The sequence below is a fragment of the Pyxicephalus adspersus genome, chromosome 9 (genome assembly GCF_032062135.1).
Source record: "Pyxicephalus adspersus chromosome 9, UCB_Pads_2.0, whole genome shotgun sequence".
NCBI classification, from domain to species: domain Eukaryota; kingdom Metazoa; phylum Chordata; class Amphibia; order Anura; family Pyxicephalidae; genus Pyxicephalus; species Pyxicephalus adspersus.
In genome coordinates this window covers 42,742,582-42,761,351 of record NC_092866.1, presented here as the reverse complement: position 1 = coordinate 42,761,351, position 18,770 = coordinate 42,742,582, and the positions used below count along the sequence as shown (strand labels likewise).

General features: G+C 36.9%; 1 protein-coding gene across 1 annotated transcript in view; it reads left to right on the top strand.

Moving 5' to 3' along the window:
* The window catches only part of LOC140337867 (von Willebrand factor-like), an 83,627-nt gene extending 65,071 nt beyond the window's left edge, over positions 1-18,556 (top strand). The window contains exons 18-26 of the mRNA XM_072421718.1: positions 2,479-2,580; positions 3,275-3,400; positions 5,378-5,476; positions 5,571-5,699; positions 7,199-7,297; positions 9,813-9,941; positions 11,066-11,111; positions 17,192-17,297; positions 18,041-18,556. Coding sequence (XP_072277819.1) covers positions 2,479-2,580; positions 3,275-3,400; positions 5,378-5,476; positions 5,571-5,699; positions 7,199-7,297; positions 9,813-9,941; positions 11,066-11,111; positions 17,192-17,297; positions 18,041-18,203 — 999 coding nt within the window. The 3' untranslated portion in view covers positions 18,204-18,556. The remainder of the gene's footprint in view (positions 1-2,478; positions 2,581-3,274; positions 3,401-5,377; positions 5,477-5,570; positions 5,700-7,198; positions 7,298-9,812; positions 9,942-11,065; positions 11,112-17,191; positions 17,298-18,040) is intronic.
* Positions 18,557-18,770: the final 214 nt, after the last annotated feature.

Sequence of the window (18,770 nt, the reverse complement as noted above, 5' to 3'; positions counted from 1 at the left end):
TTATATAAAGATTTCTTTGTATTGGACTCAATGCAGCTTTTTTGTATTGAGTTCAATGCAAAGTAATTTGAATTTCCCACCCCGCCTCCCGCCCACACCGACACATGCGGCGACGTCACCGGGAAACCCCAGAGATCGTCACTGCACTCGCCGGGAGAAGAAGGAAGAGGACAGATGTGTCCGGAGGAGCTGCGGGGACCGGGTAAGTATTTTTTTAGAGATCGACGCTGGAGAACGACGCTGGAACAACAGAACACGGGATGATCACAGTGGGACCAGGTAAGTGATGGCATTTAACCACCGGAGAAAAGATCAGGTTTAACACTTTTTGCAAGTGTTTTAACCCCGAACCAAGGTCGGGTTTAACGGCCGGGAGGTTAAGTCTATCAGTACTGCAACAATCGACGAGGAATGGAGGAGTAAATTTTCTGGATATAGAATTATATAATACCACTTCCATTCTGAGATATATTAAGGATTGGCTACATAAAAATAACATGTTTGCTGATTCCACATTATATCAACAAGTAGTACCTCATATTAATTTAAAGTACGTATTACATATGCATAAAGAATTATTACCTATAAAAGTGATATCAAACCCGATACTGTTTTCTTGTTGGATAATATGGCATAGGATTAGGGGTAAACATCATTTGAATAGAAACACCACACAATTTGGATCTTCCACATTTAGCTCATTTATCTTTATTACAGAAGTGGCAAACTTTTCATGCTCTGACTGTTAGGTCGTGGTAGAAAGAAATGCTCAACAACCTCTTCAGTTCGAGGCAGTGGTAACTGAATGTCCTTTTCTGCAGTATATGTCTTTCTGCAAAAACAGTCTTACACTTCTAGAGTATTAAAATCTCTCTCGGTAAGGAATTAGAAAAACCCCTTGGATACTTTATTGTTTTTAAAGGAAATTCTTTTAGAGAAGCGTAACAAAAAATTATAAAATCAAAAAAAAAAATTTGGACTACTCTACCAGGAAAACTGATCTGGTTAAATGGTCTGAACATTTTCTTAACAAAACAAGAGATGATATTTTATTAGCATTGTCCAAGGCATGGTCGAGACTCCCTTCAGAAATGTATAGGGAAATGACTCTAAGAGTTTATCATGAAGTATATTTCTCCCCACAAAGAGCTCACTTAATGGGCTAAACTCCAACTTCTAATTGTCCAAAGTGTTTGCAAAACCAAGCAGGTTTATACTATGCTTTTTGGAATTGCCAAAAAATAAAGAGATTCTGGCAGGAGGTGGCACATTTTATTGCTTCTTACTTGACTAACTATGTTCCTTTAACTCCAGAATAGGCTATTTTAGGCACTTATGATTTGCAGGCTGCACGAATCACAAGGGGAAGTAGAAATATATTGGCTATCCTTTCTTTGATGGCCAAGAAAACTATATTGCATAAATGGCTAGACCCAAAACCAACTTTGAGGCTTTTTAAAGAAAAATTGGGTTATGTTTTCTAATGGCTTGGATTGAGGCATCTCTGGAAAAGCAATCTAAGGTAGCAAAATTTTTTGAAACTTGGGAGTTTTGGGAGAATTAGTTTGTTATTTTATTACCTGCATATTTTGTATAGGCTGCTACCCCGATTGTGAAATTGTCAATATTAAAGGAAAGGGGAAGGAAAGGGAATGGGAAAGAGGTAAAAAAAAAAGGAAAAAAAAGAGACACACTAAATAAATAAAAGTTTCACTTGCATAAGGAAATAAAGTAGTGTATAGATATTAAAGTTATTTATGACAGATTAAGGGATTATGTTTATGATTTTTAGACACTAATAATGATTATTTAATAAATAATATTTGTCTATCATGGAGAAAAGGTTTTATATTTTTATTATACACTGGGTGACTGGAAAAGAAATGTTTTTTAACAACAAATTAAATCTAAGAGATAATTGGGATATATTATATATCTAAATCTTGAGTTATCATGTTATTAGACTTAAAAACGTAAAATTCCTGCTTTAGTCCTCTTCAACTCACATAATTATACCATCTAAGTCTACCTCAGCTCTTTCCACCATATAAATGAAAGTATATTAGCTCCAGGTATATACACATTTTAAAACAAAATTTTGTAAAAATAAATTATATGCTAATATGTAACTGTATTTGTATTACGAAGTTTTATGTTTTTGGCTATTATTGTTTGATGTTGTTTGTATATATATATATATATATATATATATATATATATATATATATATATATATTACTGTCAATTCTCAATAAAAATTTAAAAAAAAAATCTCAGCTGATCATCACACAATTTGATTGTTTGTTCTGCACATCCATTCTATAATAACTAAATACTGTATGTAAGAACTACTTTTTATGTCCAGTTTTCTCTTAAGCTCAAAAAACAGCCACTCATCTGCAAGTTCACATGTTAATTTTTGTGTTATGTTATTTACCATTCGTTCATTTTAATTACATCGCTACAATTGCATTCCAGGGTCACGAGTATCAAATATTTCCTAACCAATGCTGTGGAAAATGTGTGCAAACGTCTTGCATATACAAAACTTCAGGGGGAGAGATCCTAGAAGACCTAAAGGTATGTTAACACATATTCTTTTTACTTAAAGTCACCTGTAGTCTTCACATGATGGGGGTCAACATTTTAGAGTTTAGTTCAGTAATACCAAAGAAGGTATGAAGAGAAGTTCAGATGATTGGGATAGCTTCCACCAATCAGGTAACTATCAAGAAATTGGCAGAAACTATGCAATCTATCATCCATGAGTTCTGTTGACCATCAGAATTCAGTTGATTTAAGTAGCCATGGCAAACTTAATCTGTTGTAAAATAAATACATCACACAACAATTGTTGATTGTGAACTTATATTAAATATAGTACAGCTATCCTCCTGCACATGTCTCTGCTCTGCCTGGAAGTTCTGAAGTATGAAAAAATAAACAGATACCCCTGTAGGGAGAATGTACAAGAATAACTAAATTTAGGGAAAATTCCCACAGAGTGCAGAATCATAATTCTAAAAACATAATACTGTTCTTCTTTTCTAGAAATTCTTTGTGAGAGTGTTTCAGCCTGGCAAGTCAGTAGAATGCAGAGCTACGGGACATGATGAACATGTTATGTTGATATTTGTTAGTAAATTCTGGACTGTGTTTAGATTACAAAACTGCATTTTTAATGGTTAACTGGAAGGTTTATTTTGGTTTACTTTATTTGGTCAAACTGAGACCATCATAATAATCCCCCTTTTCTTTTTTTCCCCTATCTTAGGAAGGCCAAATCTTGAAATCTATTGACAATTGCACCACTCTTACTTGTCAAAAAATAAGTGAACAGCTTGTTACATCCTCAGCAACAGAGACTTGCATTTACACCAGTGCAAAAGATTGTGAATATGTAAGTTTCAAAGAAATACAGAAAGTTTATGACAGACAAATACCTGGAAGAATGTTCACAATAGGATTCACAAACACATTTATATATCTATAAAACATTCTCCAGAACCACTAGTTGGGTTTATATGTTGTCACATTACATAACCATTTTGTTTTATAGGTATAAGGAATATTATACATGTGTGTTTATGTACAAATTTCTGCAAAAAGAGAACATAGGTTAGAGTTTGGGATGGTTTCAGATGGACCCTAACTAATAATGTTCCTGTACAGTTTTTATAGTAATAATGCAGGCTTACAGTTCACCCGCTGTCTGTACACCTAAAACTAGGGCATTAGTTTGGCTGTTTTCCATATACATTTAGTTTAAAAATCCCAGCATTCAGGTAAGCCCATAGCAAGAAATAAAAAGAAAAGAGAGGTGGAGGGCCTGCATGATGGGGTGGGAAGAGGATCCAGGTAGTATAAGGATTGAGCTATAAGGGTATAAGGTAAAAGGGGAAAGAAAGTTCTGGGGCCAACCACATGTCCTTTAATTTGGTATTGGTAAGGGGAAAAGGGATGTTAGGATGACATGGAAAGTAGTTTTGGGTGTTTGTCAGACCTTGCCTTTCAGGACCTGCTGCTTATGGGTTTGGCATGGGTTGTGTTATTGTTTACAGGAAGAAGTGGTTATGTTTGTAAAAAATGTTATTGTTAAGTATTTTTTGTGAGTTTTAAGCTAAAAATGTATATGTTTTATTGATCAGTTAATAATATTTAATCATATTTAAATAAACAGCTGTTGACAGCCATTTTGTATTCCAAAAAGATTGGTCAGTAAGTTATCTGTGGGAGGAAAAAGGGGTTGGACTTTTCTTGGGTCTTAAAGATGGCTGGGGGCAGTGGCTACTTCTGAGCTACCCTGGTCATGACCCCAATAGGAAAAACATCTCTTCTAGCCTTTCAGTTCCCATACCTTGCAAGACATTTCCCTATAGTTATTAAGTGCTATTCTATTTAAAAAAAAGTAGTTTAATTATATATAAGGACAAATCTTTTTTTTTGTTTTATGATTATGATATGGATATGGATGATATGATATATATGATATGATATGGATATGAGGTTAATTACATTACATAGAAAATTTGATGGGCGCTACCATGATACCATGCTAGCAAAAAAAAAAAAAAAAAAGCATTTTACAATGCATCGTAGCAAATATCAAAGATATTTTAGCAGTATGTGCAGGTAGAGTTCACCCTGTCCAATGTTATATTATCATTCCTATGCCTTGCTATACCTTCAAATTAACTTCTGATCAAAATAAAAAATTCACAGAATGGTGGGAAGGAAACTGTGCGTGTTACATGCAGCATAACATTATCAGGTCCTTTTCCTTGCCAACCTAGGCTGTATTATATGGTATGAAAGGGCTGTAAATTTTAGTATTAAATACTTTTCCATGTAAAACCATTGCCATGCATGTATTTATTAACTGTATTTAGCTGTTTGTCTTAAGTTCAGCCTAAAACAATTAGGCATGTATGTTCAGCTTAAAACAAATGTAGGCATGTATTCTGGCTTTATTTTTTGAGACACCTGGACGCCGGTTTCTCTTTTGTAATTCAGGAAAGTTTAGCCAATAACCTTTGTATTGGCAGAATTTGCTTTTGGGGAAACAAATGTATCAACTAGTCGTGTGTTGTAGTATGTTGAAATGAAAAAAAAATTGCGACTTACATTTTCATATGATATGATAAAGAACATTACAACCTATTTAGTTAGAATGGGCTGTCAAACACAATGCTCCAAAACCCACAAAGAGGCATGTTTTGCAGCTAGTGCATCCTGGTGTGAATAAACTTTTTTCTACCTCATAATCAGAAATAATATTATTTTATTTTAAATTACAGAGAAAAAGTATTTTAAATATAAACTATGAATTTTTATTTAAACCATAAAAAGGTTATGGCTTTTGATTATATATCCTTAGGGTTACACATACCAGGTTGATCCCAATCAATGCTGTGGAAAATGTGTTCAGGATGCATGCGTGTTCACTACAGCTAATGGAAAAGTTATAACTCTAAAGGTATTTATGGTGAAATCTCCTATTTAAAGCTTTAATGTTTTTTTTTATGTTAGTCATTTTTAAGCATATTGCGTATTGCCTTTTCGTTTAAAAGGATGGAGAGACCTTGCCAGAACCCAGTGACATTTGTATATCCTATAAGTGTGTGGCGACAAATAGACTATTTTCAACCCTGGTAGAGAAGACGACATGTGAGCACAAGAGTGCTAAAGACTGCACAGCTGTAAGTTAAACTGTGACCTAATACCTTATCTTTTTTTTCTGCAGTTATTTATTTTTAATGTTTCCCTAATACAAGATATTCAGACAAGGTGTCTTTTGGTGTGTCATGCACAGAGAGACAAGACCACTAGGGGTTGCTATGGCTTGCACAAAGGTGATGCAAGCCCTGAGAAGGGCCAAGGCTTGGAGTCTAAACAGTAATCAGGTTTTCTCCAGGGCCTCTGATGGTGAGGATGTTGCGCCGTTGCTTACTGCCAGGTTGCAGTCCTTGGGCACACCAAGGTGGGCAAAACATGGTACCAAATCACAAAGCAGAAGGATAGTCGAGGAAAGCCCAGGTTGAGGTAGACAGCAAGCAAGAAAGGTCAGGTCACAGGCCAGGGGACAATAGTCAGGGATCCAGGAGACCGACTCTGGTGTTACAGAAGCCACTGCGGGCACAGGAAACACAGGAGACACTCGAAGCAACAGGAGGCACAGGATATCCACAGACAGACAGGAACACCGAAACAGCACAGGGAAGTTGGCTCGTAACCAACAGACTGGACAACTAGGGGTTAATGCAGAAGCTGGACAGAGGAAACACTGAACTAAGCACCAGGAGAACACGAACTAGCTCAACAGAACTAGGGGACACAGAACTAGGGGACTCAACAGAACAAAAGGGACACATTGCACGAACACAGAGTGCAGTCTGTGAGCTAGCTAGATAGCCAGGGCTGGTCAAGAGGCTATTTTCTGATTGGCCAGAAGATTAGACAGAATTGATAAAGCTTGGAAACAGAGGCACGCCCAGCGTCAGAACTGCCTGTATGCACAAGGGAGAGATGCCTGCACTTTAGTAAGCAAGAGGTAAGTGTGACACGGTGGATTTATTATGGGCCGAAAAAACATCTATTAAGCAGACTAGCATAAAACAATGGTTTCTAAATGAGAGGTTTATTCCTCATTTTACTAGTCAGCCGTGCTGACTGAAAAGTAACATTTGGGCTCAATCAACTATTTACTATCTTGAATCCAGCAATAAAAAATTTTTTTGACAATATACCCACATGACTAAACATCTTTTAATCTCTTATAATTCTTGTTTGGACTAAACAAAATCTTATTTTACAGCCAAATAAATAAATTAATTTAAGGTACAATGATCTACTTATAAAGTGGAACAAAAGTTAAAAAAAAGTGTAAGCAGGCATGAGCTATGTATGCACAACTCAGTGTATAATTCCAGCATATCTGGCAGTTGTGAATGAATGAAACTCAGTGCACATGTACATTCCTTCCTGGCCATTCAATATGACTGAAGATCCCAAACCAGGAAGAGGATCGGGAGAACATGCTGCTGTCTGCAACAAATATTGGGCTGAGAAATTTATTTTACTACAGAAAATAAATTTGTCTATTCTTTCTGCAACATTGTCTATTTTTTTTAATTAGGTTAAACTTTAATAGGCAAACATTAAAAAAGCAGTTTTTGAGCTAAATCTGTCTTTCCCACAGGAAGAAGAATATCAGAAGGCCTCTGATCAGTGCTGTGGGCGGTGTGTCAGTACACAATGCCTGATTGTTGATGTTGATGGCGTGACCAAAACTTTGAATGTATGTTATTAATTCATATTTAAATAATTCAGGACACTACCATCTGTGTTAACCATGTCTGTCCATTTGTTGCCCAACTATTATCATAATTCACTGCCCATATATTGGTCTACACAAAGGCCCTGATTTTTTAAAGTTCTCCAAGGTTGGAGAGAATACACTTCTATCAGTGAAGCTGGGTGATCCAACAAACCTGCAATAGATCTTGTCCAGGATTGAAAACATTTGCTAACAAATAGTTTGATTTTAGGAAATCCATTCCAGGTTTTCTCAGGTTTGCTCAGCTTCACTGTTGAAAGTTTATTCTCTCCAGCCTTGGAGAACTTTATTAAATCAGGGCAAAACTATTTCCACATCATTGAACACATTTGAAATTCTTATTCATTGAGCCAGCTCACACAAGAGCATTTGTGGGAGGAACATTTTTTCCATTGAAATCAATGATAGGGTTTACTGTATATGTGGCAGTGTTTATATGTGTTTATAGGCGTTTAATAAATGCTTCTGTTAACCCAGTTTCATATTAGGCTTTTAAACGCTTGTTTTAAAATGCCTAAAAGCCTTTCAAATGCATTTATGGACTTTTATAAGCATTTTAGGCTTTTCAAGTGTTCAACATTCCATTTGTTGCCCTTGTATTGTCATGATTGTCAGTGTGTTGCCCATCTGCCATCAACGTTGTTGGTATGCAGCCTATGTTTAATATCAACCAACTGTCATAATTTCCAGTGTATAGACCCTGATTGTTGCTAGTGTATTGTTGTAAAATGTAGGTAATGCATTGCAACTGTAACAAATGCCAGTGTGTTTTCTGTGTATTTCTATGTGGGTGTGTGGTGGGATGGCACACTTTATACTAAGGACTGACCTTGTAAAAGTGATGGAATGCGTCAGGAGTGCTTGTTTCCAGGCAAATATTACTGTGGCTTAATATCTTGAAGGGCTGTTATATATTGCTTTACATCTAGTCTTTCAAATTCACAATTTTGCAGATTCTTGGGCCTAATAATGCGGACCTAAATGTGTAATCAAACTTTGCTTTCTATGGAAAATTATTTCTACAACCATGTAATCTTTTATCACCCAGACATCTATAATGGTGCCTGTGGAAGCATCATGCGGCCACCCTGTTAGTTCATATTCCATCACCAAGATACTAAGCTATGGGTTTCCATCTCATCTTGTTCATTGCTTATTTTCCATTTGTCCCTTCCACGGGTATTGCCTAATTATCTTCCTCCGTTTTCTCCCCATACCCATCCTGTTCTGCGGATCAGGAGCTCAATAACTAAACAATATAATGTGTTCTCTTTTAATGGCTCTTTGACTTTATGTCCTGTCTTTCCTCCTGGAATGTGTACGCGTACCTTTTTGTAGTGGCAGAATTCTGCGATCTCCTCTGTCCAAAGTGTGATCGCTTTGAGATCCCTGAAACCTTTAGCAGAGTTAGGTGAGTTCGAGGGTAGTACAAGGATAGTTTTGTCATGGTGTCTCAGGGCAGGTTAGTGGACCCTCTGTGTCACCAGCCAGCTTGGCAGAGAAGTGTACAAGGCACAGAGTCTATGCAACAACCTGGTTTTCTCAAGAGTCTTTAGAGGTGAGGATGTTACGCTGCAGGCTGTTGCCAGGTTGTGGCCCCAATGCATGCAGGGGCTAGTAACTGCTGACAGCTTAGGATCAAAGTGTGATGAGCTAGAGGTCAGGGCAGGAGGCAATCGGGTATATCAGAGATCATGCTGGCAGCAGGGAAGTGCAAAGTGGGGGAGACAGCAGGGGGCACAGATTCTCTGGTCTTTTGGGCATTTGTGACAGGTTTTTATATTTCCAATTACATAACTTTGTTTTTCAGTTGACAAGCCCAGATCTACTCTCTAGGGATCCTACCCCTTTTAGAAAGCTTTGCTCTTTGTCTTCTCTTCCTTCTCATCTTGTTTTGCAGATTGATTCAAAACTCCTTGTCTGCCATACTATGTGGCTTTATGTGAATGTGAATTAAAGACTACTTTTTCTCTGGAAGACATTCAAAAATGTTTTTCCTTACTGGTTTAATTTGTGCTGCTCAGAAGAAAAATTTCAATGCTATTTTGCTGGTACAAATGTCCCTCCACGCTCTATAGGATTCTTCCTAGGGTCTCAGAATTTTGTTGGAGATGCAAAAGGTACAACACTACACATTTGGTGGGAATATCCTTTGATTTATAGATTTTGTAACTGATATTTTTATTATCTATAACAAGATGATGGGATTCTTTGCCTCTTCTAAGCACAAGATTTGATTAATATCTGTTGTCTCTTGGTCCGTATCCTCTGCTAAGAAGGGACTCCTGCAATTTTTCCTCTCATTGTCAAGAACAGTCATCCCCTGACATTGGCTATTTCCTGCATATCATATGAAGGAGTTGACTATATTTAAAAAAAAAATCTTTTAAGATATCAATGTCTAATAAAATATTTGTTAAGTGATTTTATGTTTATGTTTTGTGTAAACCTTAATCCTTTGTTTATTTTCTTAAAGGTAGGGGAAACCTGGAATTCAGCAAGCAATGCTTGCATATCCTATGGCTGTATTCAGTCCAATGGACAGATTTATTCTATGCTTATGACCAAGACGTGTGAATCTGTAAAGTCAGAAGACTGTGAAAGTGTAAGTCATGTGAATGCAGAAGCTACACTGTGATATATGAATAGTAAAAGGATATGTGGTATTGTATATTATATTAAAGGTGAAGGACCACAACAGAATTTTGTAAAAGTGCTTTGTCCTAATCCTAATTAAATATTTTGTTTCTGGATATAAACACATATATATTCATAGAGAAGAGTCTGAAAATGCCCCTACTCTGAGAATTGTTAACAACATGTTAAAGTTGCTAATTATTCACCAGAAATACAATTTCTTTGCTACAAAACAAGTAACATGAAAGGGAACAGGTAAAAAAAAAGTTTCTTCTTCCAAAAAAAGACTGTGCAGTATCTTTCTCAGCACCTGATCAAGGCAACAGTGACGTGACCAATAGATGAAGTTATCAATAACAGGGTCCACCTACTATAAATTATAGCTTTAAATTCTACTCAGATGCCCTCTCTCACCCCTCCAGTCCTAATAAAACTTCCGTTTTGCAGAACAGTAAAAACTACAGTGTTGGTACCCTAACATCCAGTGTATCCCTATATCTAGTAGGCTGCTACTATATCTAATTAGGCTGAGCCCTAATTAACAGAAAAGAACACACAGTGAAATGTCAGGTGGAGTGTGTGCCTTTGCCTTTTTTTTTTTTAAAGGGTCAGGGTGGGACATGCACCAGTTGATGAACATGTGAAATAAGATACCTGCCAATGCTAAACATGGCTTCCAGAGGTGCGCCTTTAACATTGATGTCCAGGCAGTCAACTTGTATCGTGAAAAAACCTTAAAAATACAAACACTTATTTTTTATGAAAAAAAATGTAAATGAAACTAAAAAGTCTCATATCATTGAGAGGACTAAATTCTGTGACTCTTTTGTACAAGAGTCGAGACAGGTGGTTGCTAATGCAGAGATGTAGACTTTCAGTAACTCATAATAAAATAGAGTAGGAAGGGCTTTAATTATAAGGATTCCCCTTCTGTGTGCATGTTGAGATTTAAGCTTGGGACAAGTGTCCAGTATCCTTCTGAGTCTATTTATACTCTGCAATTTCATTTCCTTTTGCTCTGCATTTTTTTTTACTGTGCTGATCGTAATTAAAATGTACTCCAAAATAACATTTTATATATTTTGCCAACAGGGTAGCATTGAAATAAGTGAAGATGGCTGTTGTGCAATATGCAAAGGTAAGTTTAATTTTTCTATTTCTGTTAACCACCTGGGCGTTACACTGATGTCTAGATTTCTGTACCAAAAGCGGTACACTGTTTTTCATGAAATTTTTTTTTAAATTGTAGACCTGTAAGTTACAGAAATGTCCGAACAAGGGTCTAGTAGGTATCATGAATATAAAAAAAAGTTTGAAACACACAATCATGTAAAAAAAAAAAAAATGTACTTTTAATAAAATTAAATAAAAAACACAAAAATCAGCCTAACCCCCCAGCATTCTAATTCTGTCAGTTTTTTTATGCAAAAAGTGATCCTATTTTTTTTGCATAGAAATTTTTGTTTATATTGTGGGCTTGTAATTCTTAGGATTAACTCCCGGGTATGATATTTATATTTATTTATTATATTATAATCATAAATTATAAAATAATACATAATTATAAATAATAATTAAAAAAAATAATGAAATAATAGACAACAATGTAATCTAAAATTAAAATAAAAAATTAAAAATGTGCTTTTATTTTTATTTTATGTTGTGTGGTGCTTTTGTACTGTAAAAACCATTTAAAAGCAGATTACATTGTAATCTGCTTTTAAATCTCCCTCCCTGACACACCCCCATACATCACCACTCACATCACCCGGAAGATGACTCATCCTCTGGGGTGATGTGAGGGGGGGATTTCCCTGCCCAGCTCACAATGAGACGCTGGAGCTGCTGCTGCTTGCATCTCCAGAGAGATGCATAGCACAATGTAGGATTTCTGCATTGTGCTTCACATCTCATTGCAGATGCCAGCAGCAATATTGCAGGAGCTGCGGGGACTGGGTAAGTAGTCTTTCTTTCAGTTGTAAATGGATTGTCATACAATGTAACGTTTGTTTACTATTTTAACCATCTGAGAAAAGTTCGGGTTTAACACTTTTTGCAAGTGTTTTTACCCCGAACTATGTCGGGTTTAACGGCCAGGTGGTTAATAAATACAGACTGAATATATTGTATATTATACATATTATGTGATTTTTAAGTAAAACAGAAAGGATAGGTTGCTTGTTGCCTAGGTAAAAAAAACACTTGCCTAGGAAAGGCTACACCTCATGTTCAATGCACTAAAAATTAGGATAGGGGTAGACAGAACATGGAGGTGAATGTAGGGGAGATTATGGGTTGGTAAATATGTAGGGAGCAGGGGGGATTTTGAGGTTTGTTCCCCTGTGGGTCTGTGAAGAGGTAACAGGTGTTTTGAAAAAAAAGGTAATACAATATATAACCTAAGGGTAGATCAAAGAAAAATTCTGGGTATAAAGGCAAATTACAATTAACATTATTTAGCGATTATCAAAGTTTGTAGGTTATTTTCTCATATATTGGCCATCGGTATATCATAGATAGGTAAATATGTTTACATAAACTGTGTATAGTAGTTTTAGTGGCTAGAAGTGAAGGAAAAAGAGCAAGAAAGAAAAAAATGCTCATAAATGTTGAAAGGATTTGGTATTTGATGGTAGAAAATGATGGATGAGATAGGAGAAAGAAAAGATGTTTAGATGTTTACGTAACTTGAGGTTAGTGAAATGCCCAGGACTGTGGAGTGTAGTCCCTGGGGTATGTGGTCCATTAAAGAGGGAAGCCTAGAGGGGGGGGCTTCCCTACTTTTAGTGATAGGAGCATGTAGGGTGCTTGCTGTCCTTTTTAATGCGCATGGCAGTGCAGTTTGAAAATATACACTGCGTATGGCGCTTGTGTGCCGAATTTCTCTCATCTGCCCAGGTAGACGGTTTCGGTACAAAGGTTTGGAGCTGTTACATTGTGGGGCCATGGCTGTATCTAAAAATTATGATTGCCAAATGGCGAATGTGAGTAAGCAGGGTGTCCCCAGACTGGGGGTAGAACCTGCCATAGAAGTGCACTAAGCTTCGGTTGGAGAGTCGTTGGCCTTGGAAGGAGAAAGCAAGAAACAAAGAGGGGGGTAGGGGAGATGGATGGGAAACTTTGCAGGGACAAGGGTGGGAAGTTAAAAAAATGAGGAAAGTGAAGGGGGAGGTAAGAAGAAAAAGTGAAAGAAAAACATGCGCTGCACTAAATAATAAGTGATAAGCTTAAAATAAATAATCTTACTATAGGTCTTAAAAACAGGTTCTAATGTTCTTTGGTCATTTTTTACAATTTTGTAGAAGGATTCAGGTTAATAGATTTATAGATACAAAACTTTTTTTTTTTTACATGTACATCTTATACTTTTATTTATTGATACATTGATGAACATTGTTGGGGTTCTTAGACAAACAAAAAAAAAACATCTACTATTACTTAATGTATCTGTAAATGAATAGCTAGGATAGATGGGATCAGGAAGGTCTCTCCATTAACCTCCCTGGCGGTCTGAATAATAAATATTTTTAAATGTCAAAGCGGTACATTTAAAAATACTTTTTATTTTAAATTTCCCTGCTGGTCCTGCCTCCCAGCTGCACGGCCCCATCCCCCCAGCTGCACCCTAGCACTTTTTATGCCCGGCTGGCATCTGCATCGTGGGCACGTGGGGACCAGGTAAGCTTTAAAACTCCTTTACAGTTCCACCCCCAGTGTGGCTTGGGGTTACCACTTTTGAAACTAAACTACTACTAGTACGCTATTGAAAATTACCCCAAGCCACACTTGGGAATACCGCCAGGGAGGTTAGGTAATTCTGTAATATCTGGCTATTTGGGCTATAAACAGCATTGTAGCATGTTATGTGTAGGAATGGGCAGTTACAGAATGTTTACATTTTATTTAAATATTATTCATAAAAAATTATTAATATTACACAGTATTTATATAGCACTAACATAATATGCAGAGCTTTACAAAGTCCATAGTCATGTCACCAGCTGTCCCTCAAAGGGGCTCAAAATCTAATGTCCCTACCATAGTCATATGTCTTTATTCCCCTCAGGTTCTAATTCTCTCTGTATTTTCATGCAAAAAGCATTACATTTTTTTGCAAGGAAATTTATTTTACATTGTACGCTTATAATGTTCACTATTTAATACATTTATTCAATTTAATAATAAACTAATAAATAAATAAAAAATCAGTTAAAAAATATATATTGAAACCTGTAATATAACTGTACAGTAGCATGTGTGTGTGTGTGTGTGTGTATATATATATATATAGATGTAAAGGTTTCTTTGCATTGGACTCAAAACAGTTATTTTGTATTGAATCCAATACAAAATGATTTGCATTTCCCGCCGTGCCTCCTGCCCGCACTGACATATACACCAACGTCACTGGGAGACCCCGAGGAAAAGATCGAAGAAGGAGAATATGTCCTGAGGACCTGGACGGACGAGCAGGGTTTTTTTATTGTTTGTTAGCGACCCCGAGTGTGACATTAAGGTATGGATGGATTCTGTCAGGTTTGTTATTACTGTCACATTTCCACTCCCTTCCAGTTGTGGTGTTACCTAAGGAATAACTGTAAGCTCAACTCCCTGTATCCTTCTAATGTTCTCCCCAGCCCATTTTTGGGGGGCGGGTCATTATGCTGTGATTATTCCGCCCGGCCCATTTTCAGCAGCTCTGAACAGACACGGGAGAGGCTGCTCTGCTCGCTCTGTTCTCCACTGATAAGAGCTGATTGCTGATTAGTGTGGAGAGTGTGGAGAGCACAGCACAGCTCAAGTCTTTTGGAGAAAAAAAAAGAAAAGAAACATCATGCAAACAATGTCTCCGCCCAGTGGGCGTGTGTAATGATGTCATCAGAGCAGTTTGTGTATAAATGCAGCGTGACACATTCCTCAGCCTTACAGCTCCCTGTCTATGAACCTTCATATCCCCTAAACTGTATGTCATAATAAACTGAAATTTTTAGGGTGCACAGGGAACACTTATAGTTAGCACCATTCACAATTTCAGCACCACAGCTTTTACAAATTTCATGATATGGGGATCAGAATTGTAAAATTTTGTGAAAATACAATATTGGGGTTGCAGTATTAAAAGCAAGTGCGCCTGGGAGTCCTAAATCAAAAATGCAAATTGGGGACCCCCTGGGCCACTTACATAGAAAGGAGCATTGGAAAAGGGCCCCTAAATGCATTTATATCTCTCACAAATCTATAACTGTCATACTATGTTACTCCGTCTGCTTCTCTTCTTTGAACCCCAATTTCCATAGAATGGTGGGGTGTACAAAGCCGAAAATGTAGGTGCGGGGTGGGGACAATTTTCGATAACCCCCCCCCCACACACACACGCACACACACTAAAATTTCATTACTATGGCAAACGCACTGCCCTGTTACACATTACAGCCCATTTCTAACGCTTGAAACCCAATTTCTCTGGAATGGGGAGGTGTAGGAAACCTAAAATGTGTGGGGAACATCTGTGGATAACACCCCCTAAAGTTTTATCACAATGGCATCATTAGAACATAAAAAAACTCTGCCCAATAAAACGAAATTGGGGTTTAGGTACTGATAGGATAAGTCATGGGTAACAGGGCAGCATATTTTGATGGGCAGACTTTATGTATTGATGCCATGGAGATGAAAGTTTGGGGGGTGTTAGCCACAAGTGTCCCCCACTTGCACCTATGATTCTTTTTATCTGCATCTCTCTGTTCTAGAGAAATTGGGGTTTAAGGTAGGGAAGCAGACAATTTGATGGGCAGAGGTTTATATGTACTAATGATGTCATGCTAATGAAATTTTAGGGGTTTATACATCTGTTCCCCATTTGCATCTACATTTTCAGTTTCCTGCACCTCCTCATTCCATATAAATTGGGATTTAAAGAGCAGAAGCAGAAAGGGCAGCATTGTATTACAGGTATAGTTTGGTGAAAGGTAGGTTAAATATTTAGTGGGCCCACCCCAATGGCCCTGGGGGTCCTTAATTTGCATTTTCAATTTGGGGCTCCTAGGTGCACTTTCTTACAAAACAGCGACCCAAATCTTCCAATTTCCACAAGTTTTTAAACTCATGAGCCCCATATTTTAAAATTCCTGAAATTAAAAAAATTTAGTATTAGTAGCTATGAGAGTCCCCAGTGTACCCTAAAAATTTTAGGTAATTACAACCAACAATTTAGGAGATCTAAAGGATTGAACACAATGAGATGTTAGGCTGCAGAACATGACAAGCAGAATTTACACACACAGCTATCACACTGCGGGTGGATAAATTTCACAGGAAGTTTTTGTTTTTGGAAATGATGAGAGGAGGGCACTGGCTGTCCTCTCCCCATCTGTGTTACCTAGGTATAGCGCTAGGAGGTGACATCTGAAGGTAGGCTGAATTCACATAGGCAGTAAGGTTAAATTTGCTGCATTTACCCCTCACTTACCTCTCGCCAGGAACCACTGCTGGTTGAAAAAATGCTAGGCCTGAAAAGCCCAGCACTTACCCCCTGTTACCAATCCCAGGTGCCCAGCAGTTATCATAGGTTACCAATCCCAGGTGCCCAGCAGTTGCCAAGAAGTAGTCACTTTGGCAGTAATATAACACTACTACAAGGTATTACACTATTAAAACATGGAACTCAAGGGAGTTGGATTAAAATACACAGTACAGGACTGTGGGGGTATAATACAAAAAAATATGAAAAAAAAATGTACATACTAACAAGCTAGGCATTAGAAAGTTGAAACAAAGTATAGGGGGCAGGTAGAACACAATAGCAGGGGTTACTGGATACCGTTGGCACAAATAACTAGGAGCTCCAAATTTGCCGTTTCTAGCCCCGCTACAGTTTCCCCCCACCCGGCAGGAGAACACTGCCTCCTATTGCAGTACATATTCTTTAGAAAATTCACTAGTGGTTGGCAACAGTGTCACATATTATAATTACAGTTCATTGGTCACCCATCACTAATCAACTTATACTTTTTTTTACATGTGATTAACACAACTTCAAACCAGGAGTTATATCTTTTTTTAAAAATTGATTCCAATTAGAAAAATGTGTACATTTTTATTCTTAAAACTAAATAAAAGTTACATGCATTTTAAATTAGGAAAGAATATAAACAGCCCTCTAAATGTGTGAAAATAAACAAACATAGGAATCTAATAAAAATATATTGTATATTTTAGCTCCCAGGATCTGCGGACTGAAACATAACATCACAATGCTGAATGTAAATGGCTGCCATCTTGAAGTGGATATTCCCTACTGTACTGGCATTTGCATGGATATGCTGTGAGTAATATAAATGATCAACTAAATGGTAACATAAATCTACATTGTCTACTTTTACCAAAAACGGAAATATGAAAGATTTATTGCCATGCTTCTGTTGGGAAAGGGTTTGAATATGTTTGTTAGGCAACTCTTTATTCTCCCTTACAAATAAAAGCTGTATTTAGACTAAGTAGGGCCTTAAACTAAAAAAAAAAAAAAAAAAACTTGTGGAGGACAAGTTAAAAAGCTACAACAGAAAGTGCATTCCAAAATAAGTGAGTGTTTTTTTTTTTTTTTTTCAATTATTCCCCCCAAAAACTTATATTTGGCAATTTATTTGTTAGAAGATCAGGAATTTACTATTGTGACTTCCCTGCTCCTTTGATTATTGGCCTTTAGGTGGTGGTAAACCAACTCCCACTGCCTGATTGGTCAGAAAGTTTAGTGCTTTTTTTTTCTCTTTTACCCTGTATGTAATGATGCTTGAATAGTGAGGGAGAGCTGCGGGTGGTGAAGGTCAGTGGATGGTAGCAAGGTCAACTGTGCAACATACAAGATGGCCCCTTCCACACATATAATAAATGCTTTATTTTTCATGGATACAAGCAGACACAGCCAGCACTACTTAGGGGGACTGATATTCCAGTGAACGAAAGCAGGAATAGATACCCAATATTAAGTCTGATGTTGAAGTTTAGGTCCGCTTTAAGGATGTCATATACCTGCAACTGTACTAATTGATAACTCTTTCTTTTTTGCAGAGATACCATGTTACCAAACACACCTACAAAGTGTGTAATTTGTGATAAATTGCAATCAAGTACAAAAAAAGTGCAATTAAGTTGTCCGGGAGGAACTTCAGTTGCCTACGAATATGAACATATTGACAAATGTGGCTGCAGCACTCATATTTGCCAGCCTTAGTGGGTTTAAAAACAAAAATTACTAAAGGAAAAAAACACATTTGGAAATGTAAATAAAAAGAAACCTAATGCTGCTTGTTGGTTTTCAAATATTTTTCTGTCCTTTGGGCTACTTTCTTGGTAGGTCTTGGTTGATTTTGAGCAAAGCCTTTGTCAGGCAGCTATATTCTAATGTGCGCTCCTGACTGTGTCACAGTAATTTTACGCATGCACTATGCAATTTCCTGGTGTATTTTATTACATCATAATTACAATCCACATATTCGATAATAGAATGGAACTGAATAAACTTAATAGAAATCTTAATAATACCGAAATGGTTTAAATTTCATTATGAATAAAAAAACAAAAAAACTTGTCGCCCCTTTAATTTTTTTATTGTCATTCTGATGCAATATTGATAGTTAATATGGTTGTAAATGGAATTTTTTTAATTTAATTATTGCATACTAACACTGACTAAAACTATTGATACATCTCTCTCTCTCTCTCTCTCTCTCTCTCTCTCAATCCCTATGTAATCCTGAAATGAAAAAAGAAACCAACACCTTACTTTCTGAAAATGACA